This window comes from Halichoeres trimaculatus, unplaced genomic scaffold (genome assembly GCF_033239565.1).
Source record: "Halichoeres trimaculatus isolate MK-OKI-2021-1 unplaced genomic scaffold, fHalTri1.1 fHalTri1_scaffold_17, whole genome shotgun sequence".
NCBI classification, from domain to species: domain Eukaryota; kingdom Metazoa; phylum Chordata; class Actinopteri; order Labriformes; family Labridae; genus Halichoeres; species Halichoeres trimaculatus.
In genome coordinates this window covers 15362501-15378904 of record NW_027437195.1, presented here as the reverse complement: position 1 = coordinate 15378904, position 16404 = coordinate 15362501, and the positions used below count along the sequence as shown (strand labels likewise).

General features: G+C 42.8%; 1 protein-coding gene across 1 annotated transcript in view; it reads right to left on the bottom strand.

Annotated features, from left to right (window-relative positions):
• Positions 1 to 7177: 7177 nt before the first annotated feature.
• The window catches only part of LOC141806610 (G patch domain-containing protein 2-like), a 27592-nt gene continuing 18365 nt past the window's right edge, over positions 7178 to 16404 (bottom strand). Inside the window, exon 10 of the mRNA XM_074692218.1 lies at positions 7178 to 10632. Coding sequence (XP_074548319.1) covers positions 10484 to 10632 — 149 coding nt within the window. The 3' untranslated portion in view covers positions 7178 to 10483. The remainder of the gene's footprint in view (positions 10633 to 16404) is intronic.

Here is a 16404-nt window from a genome sequence, read left to right as displayed (position 1 = left end):
GGGACTTGGTGGTTGTGATGTCATTCATTAATTTCTGATGAGATATTTGGGGTTTATTGGGGGCCAGTGATATTTTGGGAAAACTGACGCAACCTCACTTTTGTTGGCCCTACCTGTAGACAAAGAGGTGGAGTTGAGGCAAGTTTTTTGACTGTTCTCCTCTGTCAGGTCTCCCATGCCCTAAATTATTCAAAAGTTGTAGACTTCACATCTTCAAAAGTAATGAGTCAAAAATATACATCAAGTTACATAATTAATGTTTGACTGTTACAATCAGTAAGTAAGGATGGGATTTGCAAAGTAACCCACGATACAACTCTTAAATTATAAAACACTTGACAACTACAACTTCAAGACAACCAAAACATGGTATGCCATAATATCTGATTAACTGCAGAATATAAAAAGGCCCCTTAAAGGTGAAGTGTAGAGTAAAAGTCAACAGCACCACTGCGAGGGGTCATGAAGTCGTGACCTCCACATTCTACAAGCTCCTTTTCCTTCTTGGTCCATTAAACAAACTCCAGTTGACCAATAGAGTCTAATTCAATGGGAAACACCACCCAACAAGCCAGCTCATGAACTAGCCTACAACATGAAGCCATCAAATGAATAATTCGATAACTCAGAGTTTACTGGCTTCCTTCCCTCTCCAGCTCCACTCTCTGGTCTGGAAATGGTTACCTGAGACTAGAAGAATTAAGATGACAGAAGCCATATTTCTAAAATTCAAAAGTTAAAAAAGCAAGAGCAAGTTGGTAACATCATGGTGGCTACCACAACTACCAAACTTTATAGAAAGGAAACCTACTTATCAAAGTGATATTAATCATCCACCTGTTTTCAACATGCTAGTCCACTTTTTCAAACTTCTCCCCTCTTAACAAATGTAAAAACTCAAGGTAGGAGTCAGTAGCTGTAAAGATACAGATGTGCCATCACACACATCAGTTAAGTTTCCATGAACACCCCCTTTAACTGAATTATTCTATTTTTGCTGTGCTGTTACTTTATGTCCTTTCAGTTACCCGCTGTTAGCCTGAAGCATATTCATACACATTTAAAAGCCCTACACATTAACACAGACGACATCAACATGACCAGTCAGCATTAACGACTCGGCCCTTAACTACAGTATGGCCTGTTAGATACAGTTGATTTAAAGAAGCCAGAGTCCTCCACATCCACAAAGATACCCCCTCCCTATCCGGCCACATCGTCTGTCTTGGCTCTCTGGCACACAAGGTCATCCCCTAGCCAGTCACGACACTCCAATTAAGGCGACTGATGGACGCAGCTAATTGGTAGGATTTATAACCTTCTTTTATTATGCTTTATGAGGAAGGCAAGTGGAGGGCATTACCATTTATAGGCCCCAGGCTCCACGCTGGATCACTGTCATCCACCGCTGTCCGGCCTGACTACTGAATATCGCAGGAGAGAAGAAACTGGAGCTGGGATGTCTTAAGGCCCCTTCACTTGTCCCTGTTCCTCTGATTGAATTCAAAAGAAAACACAATGCGGTTAAAATGCAAGAATCAGGAGGATAACCACACTGGACGATGAAAAGCAGAGCGATGAAGGTAAAATGAAGCATGGATGAAGGCTCCACTGGGCAGGAAGGCAGAAGAAGGCAGGCAGGGCTCCCATAATGAGTGTGTGGTTATTGATTGTATTGTCAGGGTGGCTGACCAGGGTCCCGTGTGCTACGGGCCCCAGTCCATCTGTGGACAATGCAGTCAGTTACACCTCACTGCTCCATCTAATAAAGAACAGGCAGATTGATGTCACTGGTATGGTTGAACTCTACCTAACACTCAGCAGCTACGCTCAGCTTACACACACACACACACACACACACACACACACACACACACACACACACACACACACACACACACACACCGCACACACACACACACACACACACACACACACACACACACACACACACACACATTTGTACAGTGGGCCAGCTGTAAAGTTGTGAAATCAGTTTATATCCTTTCTTGTATAGAAAACAAATTATAGAAGCAGTGGTCTGCTGTAAACTATATGCTCAAATAAAAGTAAAGGGTCAAAACTAACAAATATTTTATTTTAATTCAAGTGTCAGTCATAGAACTGTCAGTGTGTTGATTGTTTAGGTAATTAAGTCCAATTAAATCATAACAATGGATAATTATTCATAGCTGTTGTTACTGCTTAGTTCATGAAAACCAGCACTTAAAGCTCCTGTGGGCAACTTTCTGTTTGTTCATTTTGGCGCCCCCTGTGGACAGTGACTGCCTTCAGTTTCTTATTATGTCCTGTGTAAGAAGTTTTTTCCAATGACAAATCTTGTCCTGCTTTTTTTTTTTTCCTAAAAGTCAAATGCATACAAAACATCAAGTCACGTAACCCAACATAGAGCAACATGTTCATATTATATCAAAAAATATTGTCGTACCATAACTGAAAATATTGCATAGTTATGTCCCTGATTTTAAATTGTGTTTTGTGGTATTGTGTTATCATTAGGGATGGGTACCTTTCACATTTCAAACGATACAGTACCCATGCTTGGTACCTGACAACCGGTACCGGTGCTCAACAGTACCAATTTTGGTACTTATTTGTGTTTATGTGGTAAAAATATAAATTTGTTAAACGATGAAATATGATGTTTTTCAATTTTACATATTTAATCTTTAGTATATAACCTTAAAATGCTGTGTTTATGTCCAGCATGGAAAATCAACTACTCTTCCACTCCCTCACAGTCACAAGGATGCATTTAGGTACCTTAACATGGCACTTTTGATTTTACGTGAATCAGTACCCGCTACTTTTGACAGAATTTGGTTGGTACCTATGAAAGTATCTAATTCGGTACCCATCCCTAGTTATCGTTTTATATTTTATTACATCAAATCTAATCATACCAAATTAAACTGTATTGTATCATGAGCTACCCTGTGATCTCTACCCATTTGAAAACATTTGGTTTTAAACAGTTTTACCAAAAAAAAGTGATAAAAGGGGGGAGTTGTGTGATCAAATGCATATCTTTTAAATCCAAAGTCCCTTTTAAAACTACTTTTTAAAAAATAATAATAAATAAAGAAGACATATCTGTTTATATATCTCTGTGCTAATCTATAGCAATAGAAGAATACAAAACTTGTACCCATAGCCCATAGTATCAACTACAGGCCTCTTTCACAACTTTCTGACAGCTTTTCAGGTCAAGACCTTTTTCCAAACGAGGGAACAAAAGCAGCAGTAATGACAGCTCTGTGTTCTGCTGGTTAAAGTTGCCTCTTTTAGGAGGAAGTCGATGCGTCCACGACAACATTTGGCTCCACTCGAGCCCCCTGTAGCCCCAGCAGCCTCCGCAGCAGTAGGAGTAGCAGCACGAGCGATTACTCCTGCGCAGCCAGCCAAAACACAAAAATCAATAAACAATCTCAACGTTTCTGAGGGCCTTTCGTCTGACTTAATAAATGTCTCAATCCACTGTTATGACTTCATTTTGCTTTAACGTCTTCTTCATGTGCATCTTTTGCCGATCAATTAGAGAATGGAGTGCCCCTGCTGTCACGACACATGGCCTCCATCCGCTGTGGTAACACACGCACACAAGCACACTCACAAACCATGACAGAGCAAAGTGAGCTGATTCTGAGTGCCTCAAATGAGATACCTCTTTAAAACAGTCACTAAAAATGGTACATTGGAGTCTTTAAGCTACACTTCTTTTATCTAAAGCTTGTTTGTTGGCTAACTTCCTGACCAAATTGAAGGTAAGAATTATTTTTTCCTGACTTCATGACAAAGACGGACTTTTTTGCATATAGCTCTCATGTAAAGACTGTGAAGCAGATCGGTGTTCAGGAACGTCAAGTTAACGCCACATGTATGTAGTCTAAGTGTGCAGGAGAGGCACAACTTCCTCCCTGTCAGTAGCGATGACAACCACTGCATCTTTGTCCTCAAGCATCTCCCACTGTCACAGGCCCTAATCCTGGTGTCGGGGGGATGACAGGTGAGTGGTGCCAGAGCCTCTGGTCTGTGACTGGAAGCTCCTGGAGAATTTCACGCGCACCCCTCTCTTGTCTCCCATCGATTCTGCCACTTCCCATTATTGTCAATCAGAGCAGCGGCGGTGTCTCCACGGGAAGGAGCTGTGCTGCAGGTGATTGCCAGGGCAGCGGGGTGCAGAGAGCAGCAAGCTGCCACTACGCCAGCACGGAGACCACCAGGAGGCCCCTCTCAAGGGGGTTGCCCAGGCAGGATGCCAGGACTAAAGCCGAAACCTTTTGCTCTACAACACCTAATGCACATGGTTAAGAAGCACAGAAGGGTGAAATCTCAGTGGCGGTTTCTTGTTGACAAAAACGGCAGCTGAGGCCCTCGCTGCAGAAGCAGTTTCACCGTGCCGTCAGCAGGAAAGCAGCGCTGCTCTCTCAGACATGACTGCCTTGTTAGAAAAATGACATAATAACAATGACAGGAATAATGGAACAGAAGTGTGGTGCAGGATACGGTGGGTTTGGAAGGTGGCTGCTCCCAGTGTGGCCACCTTCCCCGGTGGCTCCTGACCCTGAGTGGGCCATCAGCGCGGTACACCACAGGCGTTCTGGTCAGGTAAGGCAACCATGCGGTGGCTATAAGCCCCAGAGATTGATGGGAGCAGTGCCCTCCCTCCCTGCACTGTAAAAGATTATCCGCTCACCCGCTGGAAACAAAGCTGTGATGGAAATTCGTCTCGCATCATCAGCAACAAAATATCTACACGGCGGAGCGGGAGTCTCTCATTTTTCATGGGCTATATATTAAATAAAAAAGGGCATTAAATAAAAAGGGAAGGGGGTGGTCTGAGTGATAGCACTAGTTAGTGATTTTTTTTAAATGGGCCACTTGAATCAGGGAGATTATACGGTTTTTATTGGCTGTCAGGAAACACAACTTTCTGCGTACTTCACCCGCTGGAGCTCGTAACGCTCTGATTAGAATGCCAGCAGAAATGAAAAGGGATGGTGTTGGTGTAAAGACATGAGGAGAAGCCGCAGGACAAGCACAGATGCCCTGAAATCTGCTCCCCCTCAAATTCACAAGAGGACCAACACATGCACACACCAATAAAGCAGAATGAACAGGTCACACACGCAGAATTTACACACCGACTTTCACAGTCAGATCTGGTGTCAGAGACCAAGCTGTGCCTTTCCCAAACCGGATACACGAGACACATCAACAGTGTTATCTCTGGCTAAGTGAATATTGCATTCAGCCGGGACGTGATATTTGAATTTCCCATTAAGGGAGGAATATGTGTCACAGAGAAAAAGCTCAGTGAGTGAATGGAAACCTTGTGACACAGTTGCAGTGTGTCATAGTGGTGATAAGGATGAAGTGATGGAGGGGACTCCCGAGGGGGGGACCGGTATGAAAACTGACGGCTGTTACTCACAGGGTCACCTACACAGAAGTCGGTCTGAAGACTGACTATCATTTAAAAGAAACTCAACTAACTCAACCTGATCACTGTGATCTTGTGCGGTGGTTTAGAAGTGTTTTCAAAAAGGCAGAAACTGATAACCTCACCAGTAAAAGTGGCAGATCAAAATCGGTCATTATATCGACTCAAGCCACTCCAGTCTGTTCACGTCTGTCAGCTTGTTCAAACTCAGCTTTCAATTTCCCATTGCCGAGGGAGAGTAAGAGAGGGTAACATCAAACTCCCAAACATGACAGAGCTGGCTCTCTCTGACGAGAGGAAGCCATTGATTTTTCCTCCATTTCACCATCAATCTGGTGGAGAAGAGGTGGCTGCTGGTGCTCAGACAGCTGATGATGTGATTTGTAACCGTGGACCACCGGTGAGCAGAGAGAATTGCTCCGACTCTCAACACGTGGCCGAGTGACTACGGCCGTCTTCAGCATTCAGCCGCAAGATTAACAGCAGGGGATCTAGTGATAATCTCCATCAGCCGAGGGAGTATTTTCTCTGTCAGCCACACTAACATTTGTATTCAGCAGGACCGCTGTCAAATCTTGTGGGGTTTCTGCCACTCCACATACACAGCTCTGTGGATGGTGGAGTCAGTCCGTCAGCTGTTGGGTTAGCCTGTCCATCTCTTGAGTCCTCATTTACACATCCCAACAGCTACTGGAGGTATTTACATTTGAGTTTATTTGAATCTACTGAAAGCAAAACCATATAATATTCACTCTAGTGCTCCCAAGGGTTGTTGAACTTGTATTGAATGAAATGTCTCCACGGCTTTTAAATGGATGTAGATTGTAATAAACAGACCCAGAAAACTGTAAAAACTGAGCAAAATCAGAGTCTGTGCATCAAACTGGATGCTAAGTGGGCTAAAGTTAGCAGAGCAACCTTAGCTTATTCGCTAACATAGACTGTAAAAAAAAAAGGACGTCCACTTGTTCGGCTTGAAGTGAGGTCTCCACAAAAACTGCTCCCCCTGGTGGCTGGCTGCAGTATAGGTTAAACAATCCATCTCCCTAGTCATTCCAGATGGGCTGTGGTCAAACTTTAAAAAATTTATACTCCTCGGAGAAATGTTTTGCACGTCCAATTGTTGTGGTGATTTGAAGATAAAATTTGGCTGTCTTGTATTCAAGTCCTCTTTTTTTCTGAAAAGTTTCATTTTCATTCGTTATACAAGGTTAAAAACAAGGTTTTACGTAACATTTAACGATGATTGACAGCTGCTGTTCTCGTGTATTTTTTTCAGGGATTGCAAAATATGTCGGGAGGTCGAGTCAAGAAGTGAGAAAAAAAAATATTGTCACCCAGCTCCACTCAGATTCTCCCTGAATTCCTTCCAGTCTCTACTGCACAGAATCTGCTGCAAACTGCTACAATGGCGGTGCCTGTGATGGGGTATTTTGGCTTCAAAACTGTACAATGATAAACGGCGGAGCCACGCTGTCCACTCTATACACAGTCTATGCTTGCTACACACAACAATTAGGAGCAATTACAACCGAACACAACTGTGTCCATGGATGGAAAAACCCTGTTGCTTTGAGCGCTATGACATTTAAGGGTTACTCTGCAATACCAACTAAGAAAACAATTCATGTGTATGCACTATGACCCTAAACACAACCATAAACTTGTTTTTCATACACAAAAAAACATCATTTATTGCACAAAAACAGCACATGGAATAAATAGATTGTACAAGTTTTCAATAAATACTCCATACAATGAGAAATTATCGACATCCCCTTCGACATGAAGGTAAAGTATTACATTTGAAGCGATCCTGTCACACAATTTTAAAACCAAGACATGAATACTTTACAGTTTTCAGTTTGTTTCCATCACAACTCATGTTTATGTTCAGACATTTCATTCAGAAGTTAAGTATCCACCTAATGCTGACATTTATTAAAAACAAAAAAAGGCATCAACACTGCACTGCAGGTCGGATTGAGTTTTATCATTGTAATGTCTCTTTAACATCTAGTGACACCGTGCAGGCTTTCTAAGGGAGGAGTAATCCTCTAGATCATTTGCAAAGCAATTAAGCATGCCTCCACTGCTATTAAATATAAAGATAACAGCCTGTGAGATAAGATGCTATTTGTACTACGTATCAAATGTGGATAGCTGCCTAAGTGCCCTGATAACAGGGAGATATATTTAAATCCTTGTAAATGAAATTAAAACCTACCACAGTAAAAAAAAAAAATTAGACATATCTTCTATCTATGATCAAATTGATTTTATGTATGTAATGTCCTCAGCTCTAAATCCTTAATTAATGGACCTGTAAATAAGCATCACATCGTAAGTACTACACATTTTAAACAGTGCTATCACTGAAATACATGGCGTCATGGATAATATCGACTCTGACATTCAATCAAAGGAGGCAAATGTAGAAATTCTTTTAGCTGCCGAAAAGTCACAAGCTGATGTAAAGTGTATTGATCCTTGCTGGTGCAGCAGTGCCACACTCACAGTCCCCAGAAACCCTGACCACACAAGGTTGGCTTTCATTGTAAGGAGGGCTCACGGATCAAACCTGAACCCTTTTGAAACCCAAAGTGAGTTGAACTACAGTGACTCACAACATGCATTTGTCAGCAGGAACCAGAGAGGCTCTTTTGCATGTGTTCCTGTCATCACTACAGTCTACACAGCAAGAACAAACACCACAGACAAAAAAGAGGAAAAAAAAAAGTCAAATTCCCCACTGACCTGTGACCTCGGGGGGGGGCCGGGGGGCTGCCCTGCATGCATACAGAGGAGGTTCAAACAGAGTTTATGACTGCATTATCTCTCCTCTTCCTCATCACTTCTCCACCCATCAGTGGACACTAGCAGCCACTACGCCCGAGCAAACGGACCAGGCATCACTCATTCACTCACCTCCTAGGTGCCTTTGTCAGGTGATTGCTGGCGGAAAAAGGAAAACAGATCAATACATCTCCCATGGGCCTGACAGGTAATCTTTACCTGGGATGAAATATGAGTGGTACCAAGCCGCTGGATTCCTTAACTGTAACAGGGCAATTGACTGGCTGTGCGGAAGCCGTTTCCCCCACTTCCTGGCCATTGGAAATTCATTTTGGGGGCATACAGTCTGTCTGAGGTGTCGTTATGGTGACTGCTAATTAGCACAGAGGCAGGTGAGGTGCTTCCCCACTCGTGCTGCTAATGGAACTGTATCTGAAATGATGCGTCTTCTTCCCCCCCATCAGTGCCTTGGCACCAAAACACAGACTGACGGATAAGGCAATAGCAAGAAGCGCTCCTTAAAACAGCACACAGTCAATACCTGTCAGCATCAAGGGACATATGTCTCAAAGAAGTCACCGATATATTTATCAAAAGCTCCTTTTTTCTAATTACTAAGCTCATCTGATGTGCCTCCTATCCATCAGCTCTGCTTTCTGGCCTGAGAAGAGCCCGCTTTCGGACTTCCAGCGCACATATGGGGAGAATCATGGAGGGAGGGGATGGGGGTTGCTCCCTGCCTTAACACTTTGACTGATTCCTGTGGCAGGATGTCTTGTGTGAAGCATCCATTTAGACGAGTGTGCACACACAGCATTTATAAATGTCATCCCTGGCCAACATGGTCACATAAAGTCTTCTCAGACGGATTATAGCAGACGTATAACTCATGTTAATTGGCAAATCTCATTCTACTAAATGCGATTCTTCTCTTAAATAAGGCTTTAAAGTGTCTAAAAAGACATGCAGTGTGCAGCTCAAGGTAATGTGGTCGCTTTCCTAAAAAGGTTTTGAATACTTATTATGGAAAGTGCATACTTGTACGTTTGGTGCAGCGAAGATTTCAGGAATGGGATTTTTATTTCAGACTGAGACAAAACTCACTTTGCTGTCCTTGTAAAATACTTTTCCAGGATTCGTGCCAGATGAGATGATTTGATTATGTGCAGGAGTACACTTTTGTTTTTAAAGACTGCAGAAGTTATCACCTGTGGGGTTCGGGTCAAGCTAAACCTACTTCACTGGTCTCCTATAAAAATGCATTCCTCTGAATATACAGCTTGTTTACCAGCCTGGAAAAGTGTTGTGTTTGATCTCTCTGTATGCCTCCATTGATCTTTTAATGCATCTGATGGTGCAGGAGTCAGGGAAATGTATACCCCAAGGGTAGGTGAAAAGACTATGTTTGACTCTCCTCTCCTGTCTGCAGCAGCTACTCCAACTCCTCTCCTCTGCCTCTCTGTGCAGCCCCCAAAAGCAACTAATCCAGCACTGCTGAAAAACTGCCTCTTTAAAAGGATTTGCAGCCGGCCTTGAACTTAAATACATTTGGGGAAATTTGAATATGGAAGGTAAGCTGAGGAGAACAGAGGCAGGCCTCCGAGGACCACGACCACACTCCCTCTGTGTAGTGCTAATGAGCACCTTTGTACAAACTGTAGCTTTTTAAATCCATGCTAATAGGAGGCCTGTACTTTGTGTGACTCTCTATTGGTGGTCGCCTCTCTGAACTTTGTAGCTGCATGTGGTAGCTAAACATTCTGATGCTCAAATGTCTCGGAGCTAGCTACGTGCAGCTCAACGTAGAGGAAAAACCTACAGAAAACCAAATCTGACGACCATCTCAGTGTCCCCACTGACAAACACTGTGCTTCCAGAGTGGACATAATTGCTGGATTGTGTGGTAGCAGGTGGCCCAGGGGCAGTGAGTGTGGAAACAGGAGGAGCCGTCAAGTCTTTGAGCAGAACAAGGAGCCTCTTGAAGCTGCTCTCTTCCTCGAGGAGATGGCAGAGGGTTAACAAGGCTTGATTGCATTAACATTTGTCATGCTTAATATACTACCTGGAAGGACTGGATCTAGCAGGAACATGCTGATTTGAGGAGTGATGATTGTATTTTTGTCTTTGTCTCTAAGATTGTGCGGTAGGAGGAGGCTCAGTCTTTTCTCTCTGTGGCACGGTGGTTTTTCTTTCACTGGTTCCCACAGACTCGTCCAGCCAGGTTTACGGTACCTCCTGAGGGAGACTCTCGAGATGGGCAGGATCAGAGGACTGTGTAAATGTTGCATTTGGTCCCACAGCCTCCTGAGTGGACGTGCTTCTGGCTCCTTGCGCCTCCTCTCTCTGGTGATCATTATGGAATGAGCTGCTGGCTGCAGAAAACAAAGAAAGCTCGTATTATAGACTGGAAATTTAACTCAACAATAAGAGCAAACATTCAAAGATATTCACAGACATTCAGAGTGTGTGTCAATGAAAAGTCTCATGGATTACTCACTCTTTTAGGTACATTAAAATAAAACTTTGAAGCAATCCTCGTCTAATAGGTTAAATATTAATGAGGTTTTGGTCAAGTGAGCCAAATCCAATTTGGCCCCATATGACTTGTGGATACGGATATTAAAAGGCCAATCTGTGCTGCTCCTATGGCTTAGCTCCAGTTATGGGCTGTAAGAAGCTGTATGTTTTTCACTCCCTTCATCACACATCCTTCAGAAAACCTTTTCCTTTTTCAGCATTCTCTTGTTTTTCTCACCCTTTTCAAAGCTTTTTGTTTCACACAGTGAAGGAAAATATCCCAAAGAGAACCGTGGCCAATTTTGCAGCAGACAGAGGAACTCTAAAACAATTGCACTCCCTAACATACTTGATAAATAAATCTTTCTTGATCTCAACTCACCCCCCGCCGCCCAAAAAAAAAGAAAGTTAGCAACGGTCACACAAGACATTGGGGAGGCAGTCCCAGAGCAGAGGACGAGGGAACTAGAAGTGACATTGTGGCTCTGGGCTGTCTCAAAGGATTAGGCATTACAGCATTCACTGGCATGTGCTTTTGCTCCTTCCCATTATATCTGCTTGTGCCTCTTTCCAGATGACTTCTTCCCCAAACTGATCCGGCGGGCAAGATAATTGATTAATATTTCTTGAGGGAACGATGACTAACCGTTGCTGAGGTTCAACCCAAACACTCGGGTTAAACATAGTCGAAGGCTTGAATCAAAATTCAGGAGTTTTTCTTATTTGACATATTCAGAGAATCAGCTGGAAACATGCAGTCTGTGGCTGTGTGCACGTGTACGGGGCAGATACTAGCGTCTGCTGTAGGTCAAGGTCACGATCAGGGGAAGCTGCTGGTACAGTTTTACACCGACAAAACACTTACCTCAAACAAATGTAACATTTCAGGAGTTAAACTAATGCATGTAAAGGTGAAAACTGTACACAAGCAAAAGTTTTGTGCTGAAAAATCTTAATGTAAGTCAAATAAATAAAACTGCTGGATCTGCATTAAAGTGATCCATGTCACTGATTTATAAATTCTAAACTGTGTGGTATAATTTATAACACTGATGCACCAATACTTAAAGCTCCTGTGAGGAGGTTGTAGACAGTTACTACCCAGACTGAAAATAATAATGATGCCTCTTTATGAGCTGCAAAAGCAAACAAAACTTTAGGTAAACTGACTGGCTCTTTCTCTGGAGTTGTTTTCTTTTACTTCTTTTACTACTTATATGTACTAAAAGTTGATTAAGTTACTGGAGTCGTCATGATTAAAAAAATCAGGAATGATACTTTTTTTTAATGATTTATTTGATGACTGATTTCCATGTTTTTCACAATACTTCTTTGTAATCGTTCACATCTATTTGTCAAATGACTTGTGAGATTTGCTGAATTTTAAGTTTTACCATTAGTTTACTTTAGTTCCTCCTTTTACGTCCTTCTTAATTGTCACCAAAACATGTCTGACAAACTGCATGTTGCTGATCTTTCTCAGCTGGTGTCACACTCACACACTGATGACTTTTTCTTACACGCCAAAGTTTGTCTGACAGGGGACTTCTTCCGCCCAATGAGATCTATTTTTCTCTGTAGCAGCAGTTTTGTATGCTAGCCTGCAAGAAGTAATCTAATAAAACAAAGATATGTTTTAATAAGATTCAGATAAAGACTGGTCAGGTGTTTTGGTGCACCGTTCAGTATTTACCAGTGAGTGGATGTCAAATGGGCAAATGCTGGTTGATAACATAGACTGTATGTAGAGAGGACAGCGTGGCCCCACCATTTATCATTGTACGGTTTTGAAGCCAAAATTCCCTCGTCACAGGCGCAGCCATTGGAAGCAATTGCAGCCAGAGTCTGTGCAGTAGAGACGATGAGGGATTCTGGGAGATTCTGAGTGGAGCTGGGTGACAAAAATAATGTTATTTTTTTCTTTCGAGAGTCTAATCACTTCTTGACTCCACCTCCTGACATATTTTACAGTCCCCGGAAAAAGTACACCAGAACGACAGCCATCAATCATCGTTAAATGTGACATAAAGCCTTGTTTTTAACCTCGTATAACTAATGAAAACGAAACTTTTCAGGCAAAAGAGGATTTTAATACAAGACAGCCAAATGTTATCTTCTAATCACCACATCAATCGGATGTGACAAACATTTCTACGAGGTGTATTAATTTTTTAAAGTTTGACCACAGCCCATCTGGAATGACTGGAAAGCCATATTTTTTAACCTATACTGCAGCCAGCCACCAGGGGGAGCAGTTTTTGTGGCAACCTCACTTCAAGCCGAGCAAGTAGATGTCCATTTTTTTTACAGTCTATGGTTGATACTGATTATCAGCAGATGTATGAGTCAGGTGCAACAGTTTTTTGATTTACCTATTTCTCCACTTTGAAAGATTTACCAACAGATATCTTTAAAATAGTTCAACAGCTGGTCAAATTGAACTGTCAAATTTAAAAGTACGGTCTCTGACAAATATGACAGAAAGTTAAAACATGAGAACAGCCCAAATTCAGGGCTGATGGTGTCATCAAAACCAGATTTTATAAAGAAGCATCACTTTAAGGATAACATTTGTCAAAGAAACCAGAGCTCTCCATAAAGGTTGTGGAGGGACATGTGTGATATAATATCATTATATACAAAAATACATTGAAGTATCCATACTTGGTTACAGTCCAATAAAAAGTGTTGATTGATGCACAACAACTTGTTAAGTACTTACTTTTATTTATGTATAGGGGAAGTGTGTGCAAGCTTCAAAGTGATGTATGTTAATCCAGTGCTGGAATAAAAAATGGCCAGAACACTCAACTGGTTTTACATCAAGGTCAATAAAGACGTTACATGGCAAAGGTTTTGTGTCGATGGGAGAATTACAGTACATGCATTTATTGTAGGTGATAATGGGTGGCTGAATGGAACCATCTTACCGTCTTAATAAGCTCTCATGTGATGCTCTCTAAAAACAATCATTACAGGCCTTCCTGGAGCACTCCCCTTCCCCCTGTTTATTAATCAGCTAATTACACATTGACAGTAATGGGCCTGCTGATTCCCACACTTAAATGAACAGGGCTGAATAGCTCTTTAATGATTAGCCTTTGTGTTTCTCTCCCCCCTCACACTCCTTCCTCTCTCGCACACACACATACACACATACGAGTGATTCTTTATGCAATTGAAAGAACAGGGCGTTTAAGTCTGTCCTCCTTCTGAGAGGGTCTACAAACAAACGAGTCAAGGAGCAGCTGACGTCCTGAGCTGGAATAAAACAGATCTTTCTCCTTAAACGTGAAACCAAACAGAGAACTGTCAGAGTTTTTCCAAAGGCTGCCGGCTCAAAGCTGCACTCCGTCAACCTGTGTGGGTCTCAGCGTACAGCTCAGCCTCAGGAAACAGCAAAAACCACCATGAAAGTTTGGTGGAGCAGCACAGGCAGGTGCAGGTGGAAATGGAGGAGATGGGTGGGGGTGACGGAGGAGGTGGGGGCAGAGAGGGGGCTTTCTTTGAAGGACGCGAGCAGGGTGCGGAGTGGAGCCGGAGAGGGCGAAATAGTGCGGTGGGCTGCATTTCTGTCAGCAAAAGTGATGGCTGAGTGGTAGCGTTATTTGTCTTGTGCTGCCATACGGCCCCTCGCACCAGCCTGGGCATTAATGAGAGGGGGCCGGACCGCCGGGCAGGAACACGGCGGGCCTCCGACGCAGGTGATCTGTCAAGCAGCCGTCTTGCTCAGGCAAGGAGACACATGAAGACAGAGGGGAGAGGAGAGGCGGCCGGGCTGACCGAGGGGCCGGCCTCTGCGTGGGCACCAGCATGAGGGTCTGTTCGACATTCAGAGATAACACACTAACAGTCTGACCAGGTCAATCATCCCTACCTGTTAAGTCCAAACCCTAACTGAGGCTGAAATACAGCACACAGGAAAGTTCAGGTTTTGGTTTATTGCCATCATTTCTTCCTCGAGATAAAGATGAAGGGCATTATCAGCGACAGCAGGGGAGGAGCAAGATTGCAATAATTAATTAGTCAGAGTGTGAGATCAGCCAAGGCTATTAAAATCCATCAGGATCTTTACACTTAATAATTCATCTTGGCCTTATGAATAACTCTACAAAAATTTCACTGAATGTAGAATGTGTTCATTTTTGCGGCAAACTGATGGAAAATGTGTTCTTTGAAACTGGGTCCCTAAAAGAAATGTTAAAAATTGTTGAAAGGTTTCTTAAAGTTCCAATTAATCCAACCAAAGTTACTGAAGTCCATGTTTAATGATACTTGGTACCAACAAACGTAAAAAATGTAGTCTTTGTTCAGAATCTAGCCAGGATTTGTTGAATTGAGCTGGATTGTTGGATTGATGTTGGTGTGAAAAGAAGAAAACAGCCAATTTACGGCTGAGAAATGGAGCGGTCATCTAATCCAAACAGATACCTGGCTTGATAAGTTTTTTGTCCTTTCTGCTCCACAGTGAGCTTCAGCACTGCCATGGAAGTGCTAAAAGGGTAAAGAAAGAAGACAAAGCAACAGCTGGGTACCGCCTGAGTAATTCCCCCCGGAGCCCTGTGAGACACCTCGAGCCGCAGACTATTTTCACTCCTGATTACAGAGTTTCAAATCAACCGCTAACACATACAACAATCCACTTCCTCTGGCCAACTCAAACAAAGACTCGCCTGTCGTGTTCACTAAGAGCAGCAAAGGGAGCAATGCTTTTCTTTCTGCTAAATGCAGCTTTTCATGCAAACAAGATGTTTACCAGAAAACAACAGCACTCAACAAACCACTGAATGTGATTTTGTCTCTGCACACGCTCGTGCCAGAATGGCAACAAACCAGAATTTGTTCACAGAGTGTGAAAGCTTGTCAGAGTGAATGTGCATCTCCTGGTGGTGCTGAGATTACTGAGGAGAGACATGGTACAGCAGCCTGCCAACGTAAAGATTTATACAGAGCAGTTGCAGCTGCAGAAACTGACATTGGACGACATGGGATGCATGATAAATCATGGTGGACAGGGGGCACTAGACTCACGAAGCAGGGAAACACTCTGCAGGGCTTTGGGAGGAGAGCGGGGTCAAACCAGGAAATTTCCTTTTATGTAATGTTGCATTTTCAGACTTAATTCAGAAACACACAGAGTGTAATATCTAACAGAAGATTTAAGGATATCTAATCTAAAATAAACACATCAGAAAACACTTAACAAAAATAAACAAACTGTATGTGACTTCTTTTTTGCACATTTTGTGCACAGAGGAGACATTAATTCACTGTGTCACAAGGAGAATTCATCAGCTAACATTTGTGTCAGATTATACACATGCATTTCCTCCTTTTATCGTTCCAACATCTGACTCTGGGTCTGTTGACTGCTGAAAAACTGAGGGATGCCCCTCGTTCCGCGCCCTGAATACGAGGGGACCTTAAGGGCCAGGGGTGAATCCTTTTTTACTTTTATGGGAAGTGGTTGAGCGCTGGGGAGGTGAAGGACAGAGTCGCCGGCCGCTCCATCACTCAGAGCAATAAATGGATGCAATCTGTATCCAAGTAAAGCATTGGCTGTTTTTAAATTCCACCTCTTTTATCCAAATGAATGATGGAGTCTGGTACAGTGCACTGTGCAGCGA